Raw genomic sequence first — 17,614 nt, forward strand, 5'->3', positions numbered from 1 at the left:
CAGCCCCCCACCAGGCGGGCCACCTCCGACAAGTCCCTGACTCGGGGCATTTTGAAATGATCAGCTTTCTTTTTCTTTTTTCTTCTGAAGAACGGCAGCTTTGCCCTTATTTTATTCATTACAATCAAAAGTCGAAGTGACCGGTTTTCTGACTGTTAGCCACCTCCCCGCAGCTGGGACCCCGCCTCCGCAGGAAGCCTTCCCGGTCACGTCGCCTTGGGCCGCCGGCAGGATGGGGTCCCTCCCAGCGCGCCCCCCACAGCCCCAGCCTCCACACTGGCCGGTCTCCCCGGCACCCAACACGTTTCCCGCGCTCATCATCCCCCGCGCCTAGTCGGTCACCAGGGTCCGAGAAAAGCTCCCTCTCTCTTTTTAATGTTTTTATTGATTCCAGAGAGAGGAAGGGAGAGGGAGACAAACGTCAACTAAACAGCCATAGATGTGCCGCCTCCTGCACGCGCCCTACTGGGGTCCGGAGGCAACTTGGGCACGTGCCCTGGGAACCAACCCTGCGCACGGTCCCTCCTCCAACCAACCGAGCCGCGCAGCTACAGGAGCCACACCAGCTGGGCGCTCCCTCCTCTTCCGGCCTTCGCTCCTCCCGGAGAGCAAGCGGCCTCGTCTGACCTTTTCCCCAGGAAGGCTGGGCCTGCAGCCCCAGCGGTCACGTGTTGACAGCAGGCCCATCACTGCAGGCGTGAGCTGGGGCGGAGGTGGCAGAATCCGTTCTCCCGCCTTTATTTCTTGGCGTGTGTGCATGTACAGACACACAGACGTGCCTGAGTTGAATACAATCCAGGAGGCGGGGCATCCCTGCCTCACCACCGGCTGCTCATCCACAAGAACACCTTCCCTTGCTGACTGTAATTTGGTGGCCCATGTGGTGTGTCTGCAGAGTCAGGTGGACACCCCCGAGTGCCTGTTTTTAAAATGTGGGGGGCAGGAGAACAAGCTGGAATGAGGGGAGATCATGAGACTGTCCAGGGGAGAGGCTGGGCTGCAGCCAGTGTACCGAGAGGCGATCCTGAGGTGGCCACGGATCCCCGAGGACTGGACTGTATTTCCCAGAGAGCTAGGACCGGAGGCCATCAGTCCCAAAAGCTGGAGTGAAGCCAAGACAACATGCCACAGGAGCCCAGGGCGGAACACATCTCCAAATCAAGGACGTGGACCCTGGTATCAAAAGCCACAGTTGCCCTGGCCGGTGTGGCTCAGTGGACTGAGCGTCAGCCTGCGGACTGAAGGGTCCCGGGTTCGATTCCCGCCAAGGGCACATGCTTGGGGTTGCTGGCTCCATCCCCAGTAGGGGGCGTGCAGGAGGCAGCCAATCAATGATTTTCATCATTGATGTTTCTCTCTCTCCCTCTCCCTTCCTCTCTGAAATCAATATATTTTTAAAAACAAATCAATAAAAACGTATCTTCAGGTGAGGATTAAAAAGAATACACTTAAAAAATAAATAAAATGATAAAGTTGGGCAGGAGGGGTCACCACAATGGTGCAGGGAGTGAGAGGTCAGGGTGGGCGAATGGGAGAGGCTTGTCTCAGCCCTGCCCCCCCACAAGGGGACCACCCTGGTGGGTGATGCTGGGCCACTGCAGGGCTGCAGGGTGTGTCTGTGATGGTGGGCACCCCTGGGCCCACAGCTCTGGTGGGCTGTGTGTCACTAAAGGAGAAAGAAAGAGACGACAGTGCATAAGGTACGAGAACCACGGGGGAGAAGTGGCAGCGTCCGTGCTCCAGAAACAACACTTCATCTGACGTCAGGCCCAAGCCCCACATCCTGCAGGCCAGCTGCAGAGGTCTGTCCCTCACGGCCTGCGGCCTTGGCCGCTCGCCGGCCCTCTGTCGGCCCCCGCTGAGGCGAACGCGGGCTTCCCGCCAACTCCCTTGGGGCCAGCGCCACAGGGCCTCCTGACGAAGCCGCTGCCAGAGCCTGCCGCCTCCTTTCCCGCTGCAGGTCCCGGAGGGGGGCGAGGGCACAGTGGACACCCCGGGACACCCTCAGGCTGCGCTCCCGGTTGGGATCATTCTCTGTGAGGACCCGCAGGCCAGCGGTGAAGTGGGACAGGGCCTGGGCCAGGTGCTCAGGGCTCAGCGCACCCACACCAGCCTCCTCCGTCCCTGCACCCCCCACAGCCTCAGTGAGATCCACTTCCAGGCTTCTGGAGGTCAGGCCTTTCTCTGCCTGCCAGGGCATCCCAGAGCCGCTGGCATCTCCATCCTCAGCGTCCTGGGGGGTTCCACAGCGTGGGGGTTCCACGTGGGTCTGCAACAGGCGGGCAACATCGGCCTCCGCCACGTCCCCAAGGCCCACGTGGCTGGCTAGGGCCACGATGCTGCGGCGGAGCTGGGGCTCGGCGTCAGCCTCCGGAGCGCCAGCGGGCACGCACTCGGGCCAGAGCTTCCTCCAGGCCCTGTTCATGGTGGCGGGCTGCAGCTCTGCCCAGGCCTGGGCGATGTTGTCCACGGCCGTCATGACGGTATAGCTGCGCCAGAACTCCCGCGTGGAGGGCCGGTCCCCACCAGCCTTCTCCCGGACCAGCTGGCTGAGCGTGCGGCGCAGGTAACGGGCCTTGAAGGCGGCGATGACGCCCTGGTTCATGGGCTGGATCAGGGCCGCTGTGTTCTTGGGCAGGAACTCCACACGCACGTGGGCTGAGAGGCCGCCCAGGTGGGCAGGGTGGCAGGGTGCCCCGTCCAGGAGCAGCAGGGCGCGGGGCGGGAGGCCGCGGCTGGCGCAGTAGCTCTCCACGGCGGGGCAGAAGCAGCCGGTGAACCACTCCTGGAAGATGCGGGGCGTCAGCCAGTCGTTGCGGTTGGAGCGCCAGACCACGGGTAGGCTGGCCTTGGAGCAGCCCCTGAGGGCACGCGGGTTCTCGGACGGGTACACCAGCAGGGGCTTCAGCTTCAAGTCGCCGGCTGCGTTGGCCCCGAGCAGCAGGGTCAGGTGGTCCTTCGGGGCCTTGGGCCCGGGCCTGGCTGCCCCCTCCAGCGCCAGCAGCATGCGCTCGGGCAGCCGCTTCCAGAAGAGGCCCGTCTCGTCCACGTTGAAGACCTGGTGCGGGGAGTAGCCGCCCTCGTCCAGGATGCCGCGCAGCACTGAGGGGTAGCGGGCAGCGGCCTGGGCGTCGGCCACCGCCGGCTCATCCGTCAGCAGCACGTTGTGGCGCGCCTTGAAACGGGCAAACCAGCCATTGCTGGCGCCAAAGGTCTCAGCCTGGGCGCCGCCACCCTGCTCGTGCTGCAGCTGGGCGAAGAGCCGCCGCGCCTGGTCCTGGATGAGCAGCGTGCTGACGGGCAGGTGCCGCCGCTTCTGCTCCTCGATCCACAGGCTCAGCAGGCGCTCCATGTGCCCCATCACCACACCGCGGCAGCGGGTCAGCTGCTTGGCGCTGACGGGCGTGGAGGCCTGGGAATTGGCCCGGATCTTGTCTTTGTTGACACGGATGGAGGCGACTGTGGAGGTGGCCAGCCCCAGCGCCCGGGCGATCTGCGTCAGCTTCTCGCCCTCTTCGAACCTCCGCAGCACCTCCAGCTTCACGTGCAGGGTGATGGACTTCCGGTCCCGCTTGGCACTGTGGCGGAGGCCAATCCCACCCAGGGGGGCCCTGCCCGACACCTGAAGGTGGGGGGCTGTCTTCATTCCGCCTCCGAGCGCCAGGCACCTCGACGAGCTCTGTGCCCCTTGCCCCTCCACAGTAGCTCCCACTGTGCCCCCAATGGCAGCCTCTTGACCTCCCTGTAAGAGGGGGACATGGAGGCATCAGTATGTGAGCACACGGGAGTCCTCAACCACTGCCCAGCGGAATTTCCCAGCTCGGACAGAGAGCACGGAGCCTGCTCAGAGGCATGCCTGGTCCTTCTCCCCACTCCCCACCCCACCCCCCACCCCCCGCTCACCACTGCTAAAAGCACTGCACACTCATTTTCAAGCATTTTTTGCATCTAGAAGAGCGTGTCACTCATTACTTTCAGCTCATGAGATGGAAGCACAGGTGCGACTTCACTCTCTTTCCCCACCTCCCAAACCTCCTATAACCACACGGGGCACCCAAGAGTACCTAGGAACCATCACCCACCTCCCAGGCACAGACGAGCAGAAGACCACCCAGCGCTATGCTTCTCACTCAGACATGGGTCCTCAGGGTGGGAGGCGGGACAAGGACATCTCCCCAAGACGTCCACATCCTGACCCCAGGAGCCGAAGAACGAATAACCTTCCCCGCGCGGCAAGAGGCACTGCGGTGCGACTAAGTTTATCCTGGGTGGGGAGGTGATCCGAATGGGCCCTCAGCGTGGTCATGGGGTCCTTATAGGAGAAGGCAGGTTTCGCTCAGAAGGCAGGTGGGCACTGACGCCTAGAGCCTCCAGCGCTCCCTGCCGAAAGCTTGATTTTTGCCCCGAGAAACTTCAGATTCCGGACCTCCGAGCCTCTAAGACATTGAGCACTAAGTTGTAGTGATAGGCAACAGCAGTCATAGGAAACTCACTCACACAGAAGGGTGACTCCCTGATTCCTGCCACCACGTGGAGTCCCGGGGATAGGGGAGGAAGGCGGTTCTCTACAGAGCAGCCAGAATGAGTCCCTAGGAACTAAGTCAGACCCAGTCACCTCTGCTCAGAGCCCGTCCTGCCCCCACCGCTCCCCGAGGAAGAGCCGCAGCCCTCACCAGCTTCCTTGAGGGCATCAGAGCCCCCTCCTCTCCTTTGGCCCAGAGCTGGGGCCCTTCCCTCTTATCTGAATAGCTTGTTCCCTCTCCTGCAGATCCCTGCTCCAAGGCACCCTCCCCGCCCACGTTTCCTTGTGCATCTGTCACACTCGGCCTGAGGACTGTAGCCTGTCTGCCGAGCTCTCTGCTGAGTGCCCAGGCCCAGGAATAGTGGCTTACTGAGTAAATGATTACGTGGAGAACATTGGTGGGATGGGCTTCTCACCTTATCCCCTTTGCATTCTGAACGCTGTGCGAGGAACAGCTGCCTGGCTGGTCTGGCTCAGTGGATAGAGCGTCAGCCTTTGGAACAAAGGGTCCTGGATTCGATTCCGGTCAGGGGCACATGCATGGGTTGCAGGCTTGATCTCTAGTGGGGGGGGGGGGGGGCCTTGCAGGAGGCAGCCGATTAATGATTCTCTCTCATCATTGATATTTCTCCCTCCCTCCCTTCCTCTCTGAAATTAATAAGAACATTTTTTTTCTTTTTCTATTTTTTTTTTTTTTTTAACCAGGGGAGAGCGCAAACGCAGTCCCCCACTACCACAAATTATGCAGTCGAGTTTCCCACATTTGGGGAAATGGCAGGGGTCAGCACATCCGGAGTGCAATGGATAAGCCTTGCCCTGGGAAAACCACCTTCGTGATCATGGTATCTCCCCTGCCAAGAACATTTTAAAAAAAAAAAAAAAAAAGAGGAAAGAAAGTAGCGCCTGATCAAAACAGTAGAGCTGGTTTTGAAGGAGTGCCCTGTGAAAATCAGGGACCGGTGCCCGATGGGTCTGTGTTTGGGGAGTGGCTATGGCACCAGGACCCGTGGCTGCACCTGGCTGGAAGGAAGGAGGCACAATCCTCGGGCCCGGAGCCACGAAGCAGGGAGAGGGGGTGGGCATGAAAGGCTCCTGCGTGGAAGGCGGCCCCTACTTCCGAACCGCTCGCACCCATCCTTCTCCCTCCGACAACCAAGCCCTCGCCTGCTCAGTCACAATTTTAATTTAATTCACCCATTCATCCTTTTATCCTCTCGCTCACTCTCTATAAAGTTCCCAGGCCCGCCGCCCTACGTCTCTCGAGACTACATTTCCCAGAAGGCCGCGGGGCCGCCCCCTGCTCCGATTGGCCCAGAGGCGCGGGTCCGAGGCTGCACGCTCAGCGGCTTCTCCCCTTCCCCTTCCCGCGACCGGAGCCGTGAGAAAGGCCGCCCCCGCCCCCGGAGCCCGGTCTGCGCGCAGCCGATCGCCCTCACCTCCCGGCAGCGACGCGGGCCGGCTGCTTCAGCTGGGCCGGTGGGGCTGCGGCCCTTCCCCATGTCCTGCCTCACAGCACGGCTCCCCGAAGGCGACTGAGCCTAGCCTCCATCTTGTCGTTGGAGGTAGAAGGTTGGCGGGCGACCGGCGGGATTGGAGGAGACCGCGTACGGCGCGCCTCCCACGTCACTCTGGGCGCTCGGGCTGCTGGGAAATGTAGTTCGGTGATGAGGCCGCTACACGTAGACGAGGCTGTCGCTGCCCCAGGCTGGCTTCCTCGCATCTTCCCTGCCGTCTAGTCAGTCTGTCTTTCCATCATCCTCCCTACTTCTTTACCTTCCTGCCTCTGTCACACCGTCCTCACTTTCCCCCTGTCTGTTCCCCATCCCAGAGAACTGGTTCCCTTCCGACAGTCAACATATAATTTTCAAAACAGGTAAAAAGGGGCGCGCTTCCCCCCACTTCTCCCAGGCATGTTGCCGTTTCACGCTCCAAGGAGCCTTCTTTTGCTTCTGTAACTTGTTTCCTGACCCTAGGCAGCCCAGCTGGATCACTTCTACTGCTTCTATAACTGTGTCCATACAGTCTGTCTTATAATTTTTTAAAAAAAGTAAGTGAGCGGTCTCACAGATTTGCTTCATGGAAGGCACTAGGATGACAGAGGTGGTTCCAGAAAAATGGGAGAGAAGGAACAAGAGAGAGGGTTAAAGAACAAAATAGTAAATAAAAAACGCAGTGGGGCCCTGGCGGGTTTGGCTCAGTGGATAGAGCGTCGGCCTGTGGACGGAAAGGTCCTGGGTTCGATTCTGGTCAAGGACACATGCCCGGGTTGGGGGCTCAATCCCCAGTCCGAGGCTTGCAGGAGGCAGCCGATCCATGATTCTCTCTCATCATGGATGTTTCTATCACTCCCTCTCCCTCTTCCTTCCTCTCTGAAATCAATAAAAAAATGTATATATTTTTAATTGCCATCAGATTAGTGCCCACGAGGGCAGCGGGCGGCCCGGGGTGTGTCGTGTCCTGCTTTGTGTCCTACAGGGTGACACAACTCAAACCCTGGGTTCTCTTTCCTCAGGACAGAAAGCATTTGCATCCTATTCACCTTTGCAACGTAGCATCTACCTTCACAGCGTCTTGGCTCTGATCAAAGTAGCTGAAAACAGTTGCTTTGCTTAGGGAGTCACACAGGCTCCCAGTCACCTGTTTGTTCTCTTTGTCAAGTTTTGGGTATTTTCCTCACAAGTCTCCCTCCAACTTTCTTTTTCTTTTTCTTTTTCTTTTTTTTTTTTTTGGAATAGCAAAGGTGGAAATTTATTAAAGAACAACTACAGACCCCCACGTGGGGAGGGGGAAAGGGTCCCCTCCCTCCAACTTTCTCTCTTGTTGCTGTCAGCTTCTCTGAAAACTCGCAGTTCATCTTACTGTGCCTCTGGTTTCTGTCTCCTCCTCCCATCTGGCGTCCTCCTGAATCCCTGTCTGTCCCTTGCCTCCCCTTGTCTGCACTTCTGGTCCCTGTGACTCTTTCCCCCTCTCCCTCTGCCCCTCCTCTCCCTCCCACCCCTTACTGCTCTCCCGCCCTGTGGCTAATTATTCTGGCACCCCGGCCTCCCAGGGCCTGAGTCCCCGGCCCGCTGACTTCTTATCACATCCTCTAGGTCTGAGAGAGGAGAGCTCTTCTCTCTGCTGTCTTCTGTCTGTTCAGACTGGCGTCTCCCACCTGGCAAACTCTGGGTCTCTCCCTGCCCCGAGTCAGTCACTCCTCACCCTCCCGCTCTCCTCCCCTCGCCCCTACCCTCTTTATCCCAGTCCCCTCCCTACGCCCTCATCCCGCTCACCCATCGCTTTTCTGACGCCCCGGGATTGCGCTGGACCAGAGTCGGCTCCACTGGTTACCATGGACACGCAGGGACGCCTACCGCCAGCCAACACAGTCGTCGGGATGCGCACGCGCGCGCAGGGAGGGCCCGGCTGACTACACCTCCCAGAAGGCTCCGGGCCCAGCCTCTCCTCTCCCAGCGTGTGTGCAGGAGGTGCACCTCCCGAAATCTCCGCAGGGGTTGCCATGGAGACCCGGGCTGATGGCGTCTTAGCGAGGGCCGTGATTGGTGCAGGACACGGCTAATCCTCTGACAGGCCCGCAGAGGACTGAGGGAGGGCGTGGGAGGCATGCGCGGTTGGAAAGACAGCGCTGCTGTCAGTTGCCCCCTGAGAAGCTTGCGCACGTCGCCGGGGGCCCCGACGCCTGGATCAGAGGCGGGGAGCGCGGGAAGAGGCGGCCGGGAGTGTGACCTGATCGTTGGAAACAACGCTACCCCGGGGAACAGGGTGGAAACAGAGGCGAGGGCTGGGGAAGGGCCAGGAGGCGATGGGACTGCTGCGTAGCTTCCTGGGAGACACAGTCCAGCTGGGGAGGGGAGTCTGCGAGCGCGCATGCTCAGGAGAGCGGGCGCGGCCGCTGAGCGTGGAGGTGAGGGCGGGGGCCTTTCCACGCGAAGGCTTGGGCGGGGACGGGTGTTGGTGCGCACCGTGGATTCCGGCTGCCCTGCGGGAGCCGGAATGCAGGACAGGGACCTGGGCACTCCCTGCTGGAGAGCCCGGCGCTGTCGCCCGAGGCCCGTCAGTCACAGCATTGCCACGGCAACGGGCGACGGGTGCCCCGCCCCCGGTTGCCGTGGCGGCGCCTGGACCTGCGGAGCTCCCTAAAGCGGAAGTTGCCCGCCAAGGCTTCTGGTAAATGTAGTTCAAAAATCTCCGCGAGGCCCAGCTGGCTGGGCGATGGTCCAACTTTCTCCCAGGGCTTTGGGGTTGACCTGGGACCTGAAAGAGCGGAGGGTTAGCTCAGGCGGCCTCCGAAACCGGATCCACACCCTGAATGAACAGATTCCTTCCCAAAGCCCGCGCCTCACAGCTGCAGGAGCAGCAGAGTGCGCAGGGAGGGGTGGTCGTCCTTATTTGCAGGTGACAGATTGAGACACAGCGACCTGCCAAGGTTACCTGGCAAAGAGGCGAGGCCAGTCTCCGGTCCAGTGGTCGCAGGGCTGGTGTGGACCCCCGGAAGCTCCCCTCTCACCTCCCAGGTCCACCTGCCCGGAACCTGAGGAGACCATGATTTGCACGGCGTGATAAGCAGGGCTCAGAGGACGGAGCTGAATTGAGGGAGCTGGGGGCTGAGCCACAAGGGGTGACTTTGCACAGGTGCTGGGGGCGACAGGTGGAGGGAGACTGCCCTGTGGAACCAAGATGGCAGGGGAATGGTCTGAGACTGGGTGGAAGAGTGGGTGGTGCAATGATGGGCTGGCGTAGGGTGGCGGTAGTGGGGCTGATGCCCAGGTGGTGGGTGTTGGTGACATTCACCTGTAGGAGGGAGAGCTACAGGGCAGGGATGAGGTGATGCACAGAGAGAGAGCAGGATTTAGGGGAGAGAAGAGGTGACTTCTGAGCCTAACAATTCTTTGGAGCTGGGGGTGACCAGAGATTCTGCAGGCCCAGCTAGAGAGGCCAGGGCCTGGTGGCTCCTCCAGGGCCTGTGATCACCTCCCTGTGCGTCAGCCTTCCCCCAGGCAGGACTGAGGCTGGGACAGCACAGCATGCCCTCCGCACTCGATAAGCATCCACTCCACTGTCACTGCAGCAGCCTCATCCCCTCCGTCCCCAGGGTCAATAGCCTCGGAGCCCACAGCCTTTCCGATGAGGCCGGCAGCACTGTGCTCCCCAGGGCACACAGCCCCGGAAGACGAGAGGCCCATCGTGGTGAAGCTGGAGGACTCTGAGGAGGAGGTGGAGGAGGAGGAGGCCACCCCATGGGACCCCGGCCCAGAGGCTGCCTGCTGGTGTTTCTGGCACTTCCGCTACGAGGCGGCGGCAGGGCCCCGAGAGGCCCTGGCCCTGCTCCGGAAGCTCTGCCGCCAGTGGCTGCGGCCGCAGGTGCACTCCAAGGAGCAGATGCTGGAGCTGCTGGTGCTGGAGCAGTTCCTGGGCGCGCTGCCCCCCAAGATCCAGGCCCGAGTGCGAGGGCAGCGTCCAGGCAGCCCTGAGGAGGCCGTGGCCCTGGTGGAGGGGTTGCGCCAGGAGCCAGGACCCCGGAGATGGGTGAGTCCGTTGCCCTGAACAGAGGTCAGAGGTCAGGGTTAACTGGGGAGTGCCGTGCTCAGCTAGACCCTTGTCCCGTGCGGTCTGGAAGTGGTCGCCTGCCGCGGGCCCTGTACAAGCGTCATGGACACGGGGAGGGATGCAGGGTGGGTGTCAACACTCCCCGGGAGATGGGTTCCCTGAAGGACCTAGTCAGTCCATTGCTTGAAGCCCTGCATTGGGGTCCAGCCCCAACTCCCTGCCTGGGCCCCTAATGAGAGGGGGCACCTTGCCAGGTCACAGTCCAGGTGCAGGGGCAGGAGGTGCTATCAGAGAAGGTGGAGCCCTCCGACTTCCAGTCCCTCCCGCAAACCAAGCCTCAGACTACAGAACCTGGGCCTGAGACAACCCCGGGGGCCACGCAGAGGTCACCACCGAGACTTCAGGTGAAAAAGGAGCCCGAGGTTACAGAGGACCCAGGTGAGGACGGGCAAGGGAGGCAGGGCCCAAGGCCCACTTGGATGGACCTGGGAGCTTGGCCTGGACATCCTGAAGCCCCCAGCGCCCGTCACTAATGGATGGGCCACCCCAAGCACGGGCCCCTCCCTCCCAGCCAGCAGCTGTCACGCCCCTCGCAGCCAAGCCTGTCACTTGTTTCCTTGAGCTGCTGGGGTTTCCACGTGTGGGAGGCATGCGGGATTCCCTCCACAAGGCGACCCATTGAGGGACATCAGCCAGTCACTGGGGAGGCCACGGCAGGCTGGGGGTATGGGTGGGTGCAGATAAGGGAGCACCCCAAAGTGCTGGGGGCCTGGCCCTCCCTTGTACACCTCCCAGGCAGGTGCCACAGCTGACCACCCACTCGCCCCACTCCTGGGTGGTCCCTTGTGCAATGCCCCTCTCCCACCCTCACTGTCTGTGTACCCAGCTCTCACACAGGCGTGCAGGGCACAGACCTGGGCCACCTCCTGCCACAGCTCCTCCAAGCTGGGTCCCTGGAGCTGCCCTGCAACCAGCTCTCACCCCACCTGGATCCCAGTACCTGGCTACCACGGGGGAGAGTCGTGGGGTGGGAACCTTGGGACACCTAAGCCCATCCTTCCTCTCCAGAGTTTCTGGATCCTGAGGCTCCGGTCAACCCCCAGGCGGCCGCTTCCACTCTCCTGCCTTTGGCCCAGGTGAGCCCCAGGCCAGGAGCCTTGGGGGCGGGGGGGGCGGGGGTGCTAGGTCCCTCCCTGGGCCTAGCAGGGCAAGACGAGCAGTGACCACGGTGGTTTCAGGACTGTGGGATGTCGCTGGACCGGGCCTCTCCCCGCAGCAAGACTGGGCCTGCGGGTCCCTCCTGGAGGGAACACCCTGGGGCCCTGTGCAAAGAGGAAGCTGGGGGCATCACCTCCCCAGGTGAGTAAGACGGGGCACGGTGGGCAGAAACCCATCTGCCTATCCCATTCCTCGCCCTGCTCCCCCACGCCCTGGGCCATCCCTCACAGCATCAACCATCAGCATCTCCTGACCTCACGCCCCTCCATCCAGCTGCTGCCCCCACCTCAGTGACACCTCCAAGACCTGAGCCTCCGTTCCCCAAACCCACACCTCCCAGCTCTGGCATCCCGTGGCCAAACTCTTCTTGAGTGTCGGCATAGGGAGGGTCAGGAATGGCAAGGAGGACAGGTTAGCAGACAGGGTGGGCGGGCAGAAGGGGCCTTGACAGTGGGGATCAGACAGCACGGCGGGAGTCAAACCCATTACCCAGGTCCTGGTCTCTTTTCCTGTTTCCGGGACCCCACCTTCCCGTGTTCTCACAGACCTGCCTCCTTCCCGTGTTCTCACACAGACCTTGCTCTGAACGCGGGTGTGGGACTTAAGTAACGTTCTGAGACACACCTAACACTCCCCATCACACGGAAGCATGCCTGGATTAAGAATTCCTTTTATTAACGCGCTCATACATTTTTGTATCACGTTGTTGGTGAGCCTCAGCCACCGGAAAAGCATATTCAATCGTGGGACACTGGCTGGAATGGCTTCTTGGATTTCCTTCTCATTGTCTCGTTCTGACTCTAATGTTCTTCTCTTCTCGCTCTGATCTTCATCCCTTCCCTTGTATGTGGTCGTCCAGAGAAGTTCTCTTCCAGACCCCCCGTGGAGATGCTCGTATCTGCCAGCACAGTTTTAATTTCCAGGAGCGTTTCATTCCCTGAACATTCATTTTTATAGCCACTTCCTCTTGTCCTCATAGTGACAAGTGTCTTTCCTTACTTCTCTGAGAATAGCAGTAACTTGTTTTAAGTTTTCTTCTCCCAGTATGGTCTCTGTTCCCTCCAAGTTGTCTGCTTATGTTTAAGACAGGGGACCGCCCTAGCCGGTGTGGCTCAGTGGATAGAGTGTCAGCCTGCGGACCGAAGGGTCCCAGGTTCGATTCCGGTCAAGGGCACCTGCCAGGGCTGTGGGCTTGATCCCCAGTAGGGGGTGTGCAGGAGGCAGCCGATCAGTGATTCTCTCACATCATTGATGTTTCTATCTCTCTCCCCCTTCTCCCTTCCTCTCTGAAATCAATAAAAAATAAATAAAAAGGCGGGGGAACCACCAATCTGGGAGCTCTGAGCAGGTGGGTGAGGGGCTGGGAAGGACATGGGGGCATCACTCCCCAAGAAGACCCACATCTTGGGGGATATGAGCGGGGGGGGTAGGGGGGTGTCAGTGAAGGATCTGTAGGGTACCCTGGCTGGACCGTTTGGGGCACCCGAGCCCTCCAAGAAGGCGCTTCCAGCCTTTTGTGGGATCCCAGGAGAGGCTGCTGCTCAGCACACAGTGTGACTTCACTTAACCCCTTAACTTCCTCAGTTGGCCTCCCACCTCAACCCAGCCTTTTGCCAAGATGGGAGGAGACCGAGGATCCAAGCGACAACAGTGCACGCTGTCTGCTCAACATTCTGTGCAGAGCCTAGTGCTGGTCCACGCCACTGCCCTGACCCTGCTTCTAACACCGTCTCCCTGACCCGCGGGGCACCCCTAACCCTGCACGGCCAGATGTACCTGGCACCTCTGACTCCTCAACTTTTTGAATCTTCTTTGGGGTAAAACAGGTTGATTTTGTGTCCCCCTGCTGACTTGGTGTTCACCTTTGCCAGTCTCTACAGTCATCTGGCCGTCTGTTCTCCAGAGCAGAAAATGTCAGGGGGAGGGGGGCTTCCTTTTCTCTTCATCTTTGAGGACTTTATGCCTTAAAAGAAAAACAAAAGGATTTCATTGTTGTCTTACTGTTGTTCCAGGATGGAGCAAATTTAAATCGTTTTCCACTCGTCCCCATCTGCTGTGTTATCAGTAAGGATCCTAACTCCTTCTTTTTCCTTAGTATTTGTTTCACAGATGCTGGTCCCTCTCTGAGGCTTTGGAAATAATTCGTTTCCTTCCCAGACTGGTTAGTTAGCTCGGCTTGCTGGGCTGAGTCCTCCCACTGGTTGCACGGTTGACAGCTTGCCCTTCTGGGCTGTAGAAGCTTGTCTGTCCCTGAACTAAGGATAGTCCTGGGTGAGGGGCTGCCACAGGGCCCATCAAAACCCTGCCATGAAGGTTCATCTGGGCCCCAGGTCATTCAAGGCAGCCCAGGTCTGTGGGTGGCCTGGGCTGACCCCCCCTCTTACCCTCAGCCCTGGCTTCAGGCTCGCTCTGCCAGCTGTGGATCCTGGATCTCACCAGCCGGCCTTTCTCACTTTGGCACTGCCCATGGCATTTTTAAGTAATGTTCTGTGTTTTGGAGCGGAGAGCAGGATCTGGCACATGCCCTGGCTGCTGTTTAATTTTCAGCTGCCAGCGAGGCCCATGCGGCTGACTCCCCCTCCAGCTGGGCCTGCTTCTCTCAGCTCACCACCCGTCTTTCCCCGGTGCACTGGCAGCACCACCTTACAGCTCCGTTCTCTCCTCAGGCGCACTCCCAACCACAGCTCCCCCCACCTTCAAACACGGATCCCTCAGCCACCTGGGTCTCCCCACCAGGGCTGCTGGCTGCTCCCCGTGCACCTCCAGTGAACGCTTTTTGTGTAGCCGGCATTTTCATCGTGAGAATATTCTCACGTGTTAGAAAATTCAAAAGGCAGAGGGAGTCCTCAGTGAATGCCCTTCCTGCCTGTCACACAGCCCTGCTCCCCCACAGCCAGTCCTTCCAGAGTGTGTACATACACGAGCAAACACCCTCAAACGCACCCTGCTCCACCCCTGGCACCCCCCGAGCAGCCAGGGCTGTCCTTGGGCGGCTGCAGAGCCCCACTGTGCGCACACTATTGTGTCCATCTGGGCTCCTGCTGACGTTGGGCTACTGTTCAGCGATGAACTGAGAAACCACGTACGTAGGTCACTTCACGGGGGGGAACGCCACGGAAGGGCCAAAGTGCGGGAAACGTGCCGTTCGATGCCTCTTGCGATACCGGCTTCCCGTTCATGTCCACCAGCAGTGCACACCGATGCCCGGGTCTGCAGGGAGGGTGTGGAAAGCTCCTAAGTACAGCAGGGACTACGCGTACTTTGTGGGGTTTAAGTGTCAGTCAAGCTTCCTTTCCTGTTTGCATCCTTTGCCCACATGGATCAGGTGGTTGGTCTTTCTTGTCGGTTTATTCGAATTCTTAGATTAATGCGACCTTTGCCGCTGCAGAGTTTCTGTTTCTCCTTCGTTTTTTTGACTCTTAAGTAACTTTTGCTGTGCACAAGCTATCTCCTTTTATGTGACGTAGCTGCCTTTTGAAAACTTGGGATTTTTCTGCCTCCCTTGAAGCCACTGCTACGCCGTCTCCTTGACCTGAGTTGCTCTGGGCTTCCTCTTCTCCATCCCTGCTTGCCCTGCTTCTCAGGGGCCTTTGCTCGCACCAGGTCAGTCGCCCAGCATCTACGGCTGCAGAGCTCACAGCAGAAGCTGGAGGCTGCTCCTGTTGTTCAGACACCTCTCCACTCCACCCTGTCCGATCTCATGCAGGCCCAGGGCTCCATATGCCATGCACATGTCACAGCCCCCACATTCAGGCTTCCATGAAGACTGGGCCCCCGACTCCTGCACCCCACAGCCTGCATGTACTCACTGTCCCTCAGAGGCCGGTGAGCATGGAGCAAGGCAGGTCAGACCCACCGGCTCTGCTTTGGTGAGAGCACGCGCCCACCTGGACGGGTTGGCCTTGGGCGATGTTTGCAAACTGAAGGAAGACCCGGAAAGCTTGTCTGGCTTCTCAGTCTCCCTCCTCATGCAAGATCCGTCCCCTTGTCACTCCCGGCCCTGCCCTGCCCTGCCCTGGCCCTGGCCCTCGGTCTGCCTCCTTGGTCAGTCAGGAGACTCCAGCTCACACTGTGTACCCAGGGCTGGGATGCTCCGGGCACAGTGGGCTCTGTCACCGAGTGGATCCCCTTGTGCCATACAGGGTTTGCGCACCAGATGGACAGCGTCTCTGCTGGCCCGGGTACTGCGAGCCCCCACGGCCACATCCCCTGGGACCTCAGTGTGGATGGCCTCCCGGGCCAACGCCAGTCACCCTCCCGACAAGGTGGCTTCTCGCGTGCGCTCGTGCTCCCGGGAGATGAGCAGGAGCGCACAGACAAGGATCCCCACCAGGGCACGGGCCACATCATGGCCACTGCCCGCTGGCCAGACCCCAGGGTTCGGAGCCGGGGCCGAGGCTGTCCCAACACCAGCGGCGGGACGGTGCGAGGTGGCCGATGCGACGTGTGTGGAAAGGTGTTCAGCCAGCGCAGCAACCTGCTGCGGCACCAGAAGATACACACGGGAGAGCGGCCGTTTGTGTGTGGCGAGTGTGGCCGTAGCTTCAGCCGCAGCTCGCACCTGCTGCGCCACCAGGTGACGCACACGGAGGAGCGGCCATTCATCTGCAGTGACTGCGGCCAGGGCTTCGTGCGCAGCGCGCGCCTGGAGGAGCACAGGCGCGTGCACACGGGCGAGCAGCCCTTCCACTGCGGCGAGTGCGGCCAGAGCTTCCGGCAGCGCTCCAACCTCCTGCAGCACAGGCGCATCCACGGAGACCCTCCCGGCGACCTTCCCGGCCCGAGCGCCGGGCCCCCCACGCCGCCGCCTGGTGCGCCCGAGCCCCCAGGCCCCTTCCCGTGCAGTGAATGCCGTGAGAGCTTCGCGCGGCGCGCGGTGCTGCTGGAGCACCAGGCCGTGCACACGGGCGACAAGTCCTTCGGCTGCGCCGAGTGTGGGGAGCGCTTCGGCCGGCGCTCGGTGCTGCTGCAGCATCGGCGAGTGCACAGCGGCGAGCGGCCCTTCGCCTGCCCCGAGTGCGGCCAGAGCTTCCGGCAGCGCTCCAACCTCACGCAGCACCGGCGCATCCACACTGGCGAGCGGCCCTTTGCCTGCGCCGAGTGCGGCAAGGCCTTCCGCCAGCGGCCCACGCTCACGCAGCACCTGCGGGTCCACACCGGGGAGAAGCCCTTCGCCTGCCCCGAGTGCGGCCAGCGCTTCAGCCAGCGGCTCAAGCTCACGCGCCACCAGCGGACGCACACGGGCGAGAAGCCCTACGCCTGCGGCGAGTGCGGCCTGTGCTTCTCGCAGGTGTCCCGGCTCACGGAGCACCAGCGCACCCACACGGGCGAGCGGCCCTTCGCCTGCCCCGAGTGCGGCCAGAGCTTCCGGCAGCGCGCCAACCTCACGCAGCACCAGCGCATCCACACGGGCGAGCGGCCCTTCGCCTGCCCCGAGTGCGGCAAGGCCTTCCGCCAGCGGCCCACGCTCACGCAGCACCTGCGCACCCACCGGCGCGACAAGCCCTTCGCCTGCCCCGAGTGCGGCCGGCGCTTCAGCCAGAGCACCAAGCTCATCCAGCACCAGCGCGTCCACAGTGCGGAGTAGCCAGCGCTCCCCGACCCCGTGTCCACCTCGGCCCTCTGTGCCCCCGTGGGAAGGGGACGACACACCTACCTCACAGGGTGGGGAGGCCTCCATCGCACAGGTGCCAGCGGGCGGCCAGGGTGGGGGCCCCGCAGGTGCTCAATAAACAGAAGAAGGAACCTGGGTCTGGGTCTCCACGCACGCAATGCCACCCCACCTGCGCGGGGCCCCTCTCCAACAACACCACACACCCACCCTTTCCGCTGCAACCTCGCGGTCCCTGAGCGCCATGGCCCCCTGAAGAGGCGCTCCTAGCAGCAGCTGCCCGTCTGTGGGTGCCTCCTCTAGGACTCCAGTGCCGTTTGCCCGAGATGCCTTCGACACCCCCACCCCACCCCCGCTGCCTGAGCCCGGTGCCGGAGGACCCGGATGGCCTAGTTCTCCCCGGCTGGCAAAGCTCAGCGGAGGCAGGAGACATAGCAAGCCAGTGCCCCGCAGCCCAGGTACGGCCTGGCACGTGTTTGTCAAACCTTAAACCTGGGAAGGCGGCCCTGAGGTGAAAAAAGCTGGATGAGTTCATCTGGAAACACACATTCCTGCGGGACTTTCCCCCATCCCCTATGGGAACAGGGGTCGGTGGCAGGCCCAGGCCAGTTCCCAGCCCTCCACTGACCGGTCCCATCCCCTGAGCTGCACTCCCGTCGTGTTCCGCCCTCCCCTCAAGGCTGTGGCCCCAGCTTCCCTCGGGGCTTGTGCATGTG

The 17,614-nt window shown here is 61.1% G+C and overlaps 2 protein-coding genes across 2 annotated transcripts; one reads left to right on the forward strand and one right to left on the reverse strand.

Moving 5' to 3' along the window:
- Positions 1–373: 373 nt before the first annotated feature.
- Positions 374–7,932, reverse strand: LOC308235014 (tigger transposable element-derived protein 1-like). Its single transcript, XM_080643613.1, has 3 exons — positions 7,795–7,932; positions 5,959–6,163; positions 374–3,742 (listed from the first exon to the last, which is right to left on the reverse strand). Exons 2-3 carry the CDS (start codon positions 6,019–6,021, stop codon positions 1,754–1,756), a joined length of 2,052 nt encoding a protein of 683 aa, XP_080499739.1. The 5' UTR covers positions 6,022–6,163; positions 7,795–7,932; the 3' UTR covers positions 374–1,753.
- Positions 7,933–8,098: 166 nt separating this feature from the next.
- Positions 8,099–17,128, forward strand: LOC308235020 (myeloid zinc finger 1-like). The gene is made up of 6 exons (XM_080643621.1): positions 8,099–8,426; positions 9,615–10,048; positions 10,324–10,507; positions 11,138–11,205; positions 11,308–11,428; positions 15,430–17,128. The coding sequence occupies exons 1-6, from the start codon at positions 8,390–8,392 to the stop codon at positions 16,872–16,874; spliced, it is 2,289 nt and encodes a 762-aa protein (XP_080499747.1). The 5' UTR covers positions 8,099–8,389; the 3' UTR covers positions 16,875–17,128.
- Positions 17,129–17,614: the final 486 nt, after the last annotated feature.

Source organism: Plecotus auritus (genome assembly GCF_963455305.1).
Source record: "Plecotus auritus genome assembly, chromosome: 10".
Classification (NCBI taxonomy): Eukaryota; Metazoa; Chordata; class Mammalia; order Chiroptera; family Vespertilionidae; genus Plecotus; species Plecotus auritus.

What these genes read in the sequence shown, in the direction of transcription:
- LOC308235014 (XM_080643613.1), bottom strand. Translation starts at nt 6,021, where the DNA reads ATGGGGAAGGGCCGCAGCCCCACCGGCCCAGCTGAAGCAGCCGGCCCG. An exon ending in GCCCGCGTCGCTGCCGGGAG is followed by an intron (nt 3,743 to 5,958) that starts GTGAGGGCGATC and finishes CCCCTCTTACAG; the next exon opens with GGAGGTCAAGAGGCTGCCAT.
- LOC308235020 (XM_080643621.1), top strand. Translation starts at nt 8,390, where the DNA reads ATGCTCAGGAGAGCGGGCGCGGCCGCTGAGCGTGGAG. An exon ending in CGCGGCCGCTGAGCGTGGAG is followed by an intron (nt 8,427 to 9,614) that starts GTGAGGGCGGGG and finishes CTCCGTCCCCAG; the next exon opens with GGTCAATAGCCTCGGAGCCC. An exon ending in TGGGGGCATCACCTCCCCAG is followed by an intron (nt 11,429 to 15,429) that starts GTGAGTAAGACG and finishes TGTGCCATACAG; the next exon opens with GGTTTGCGCACCAGATGGAC.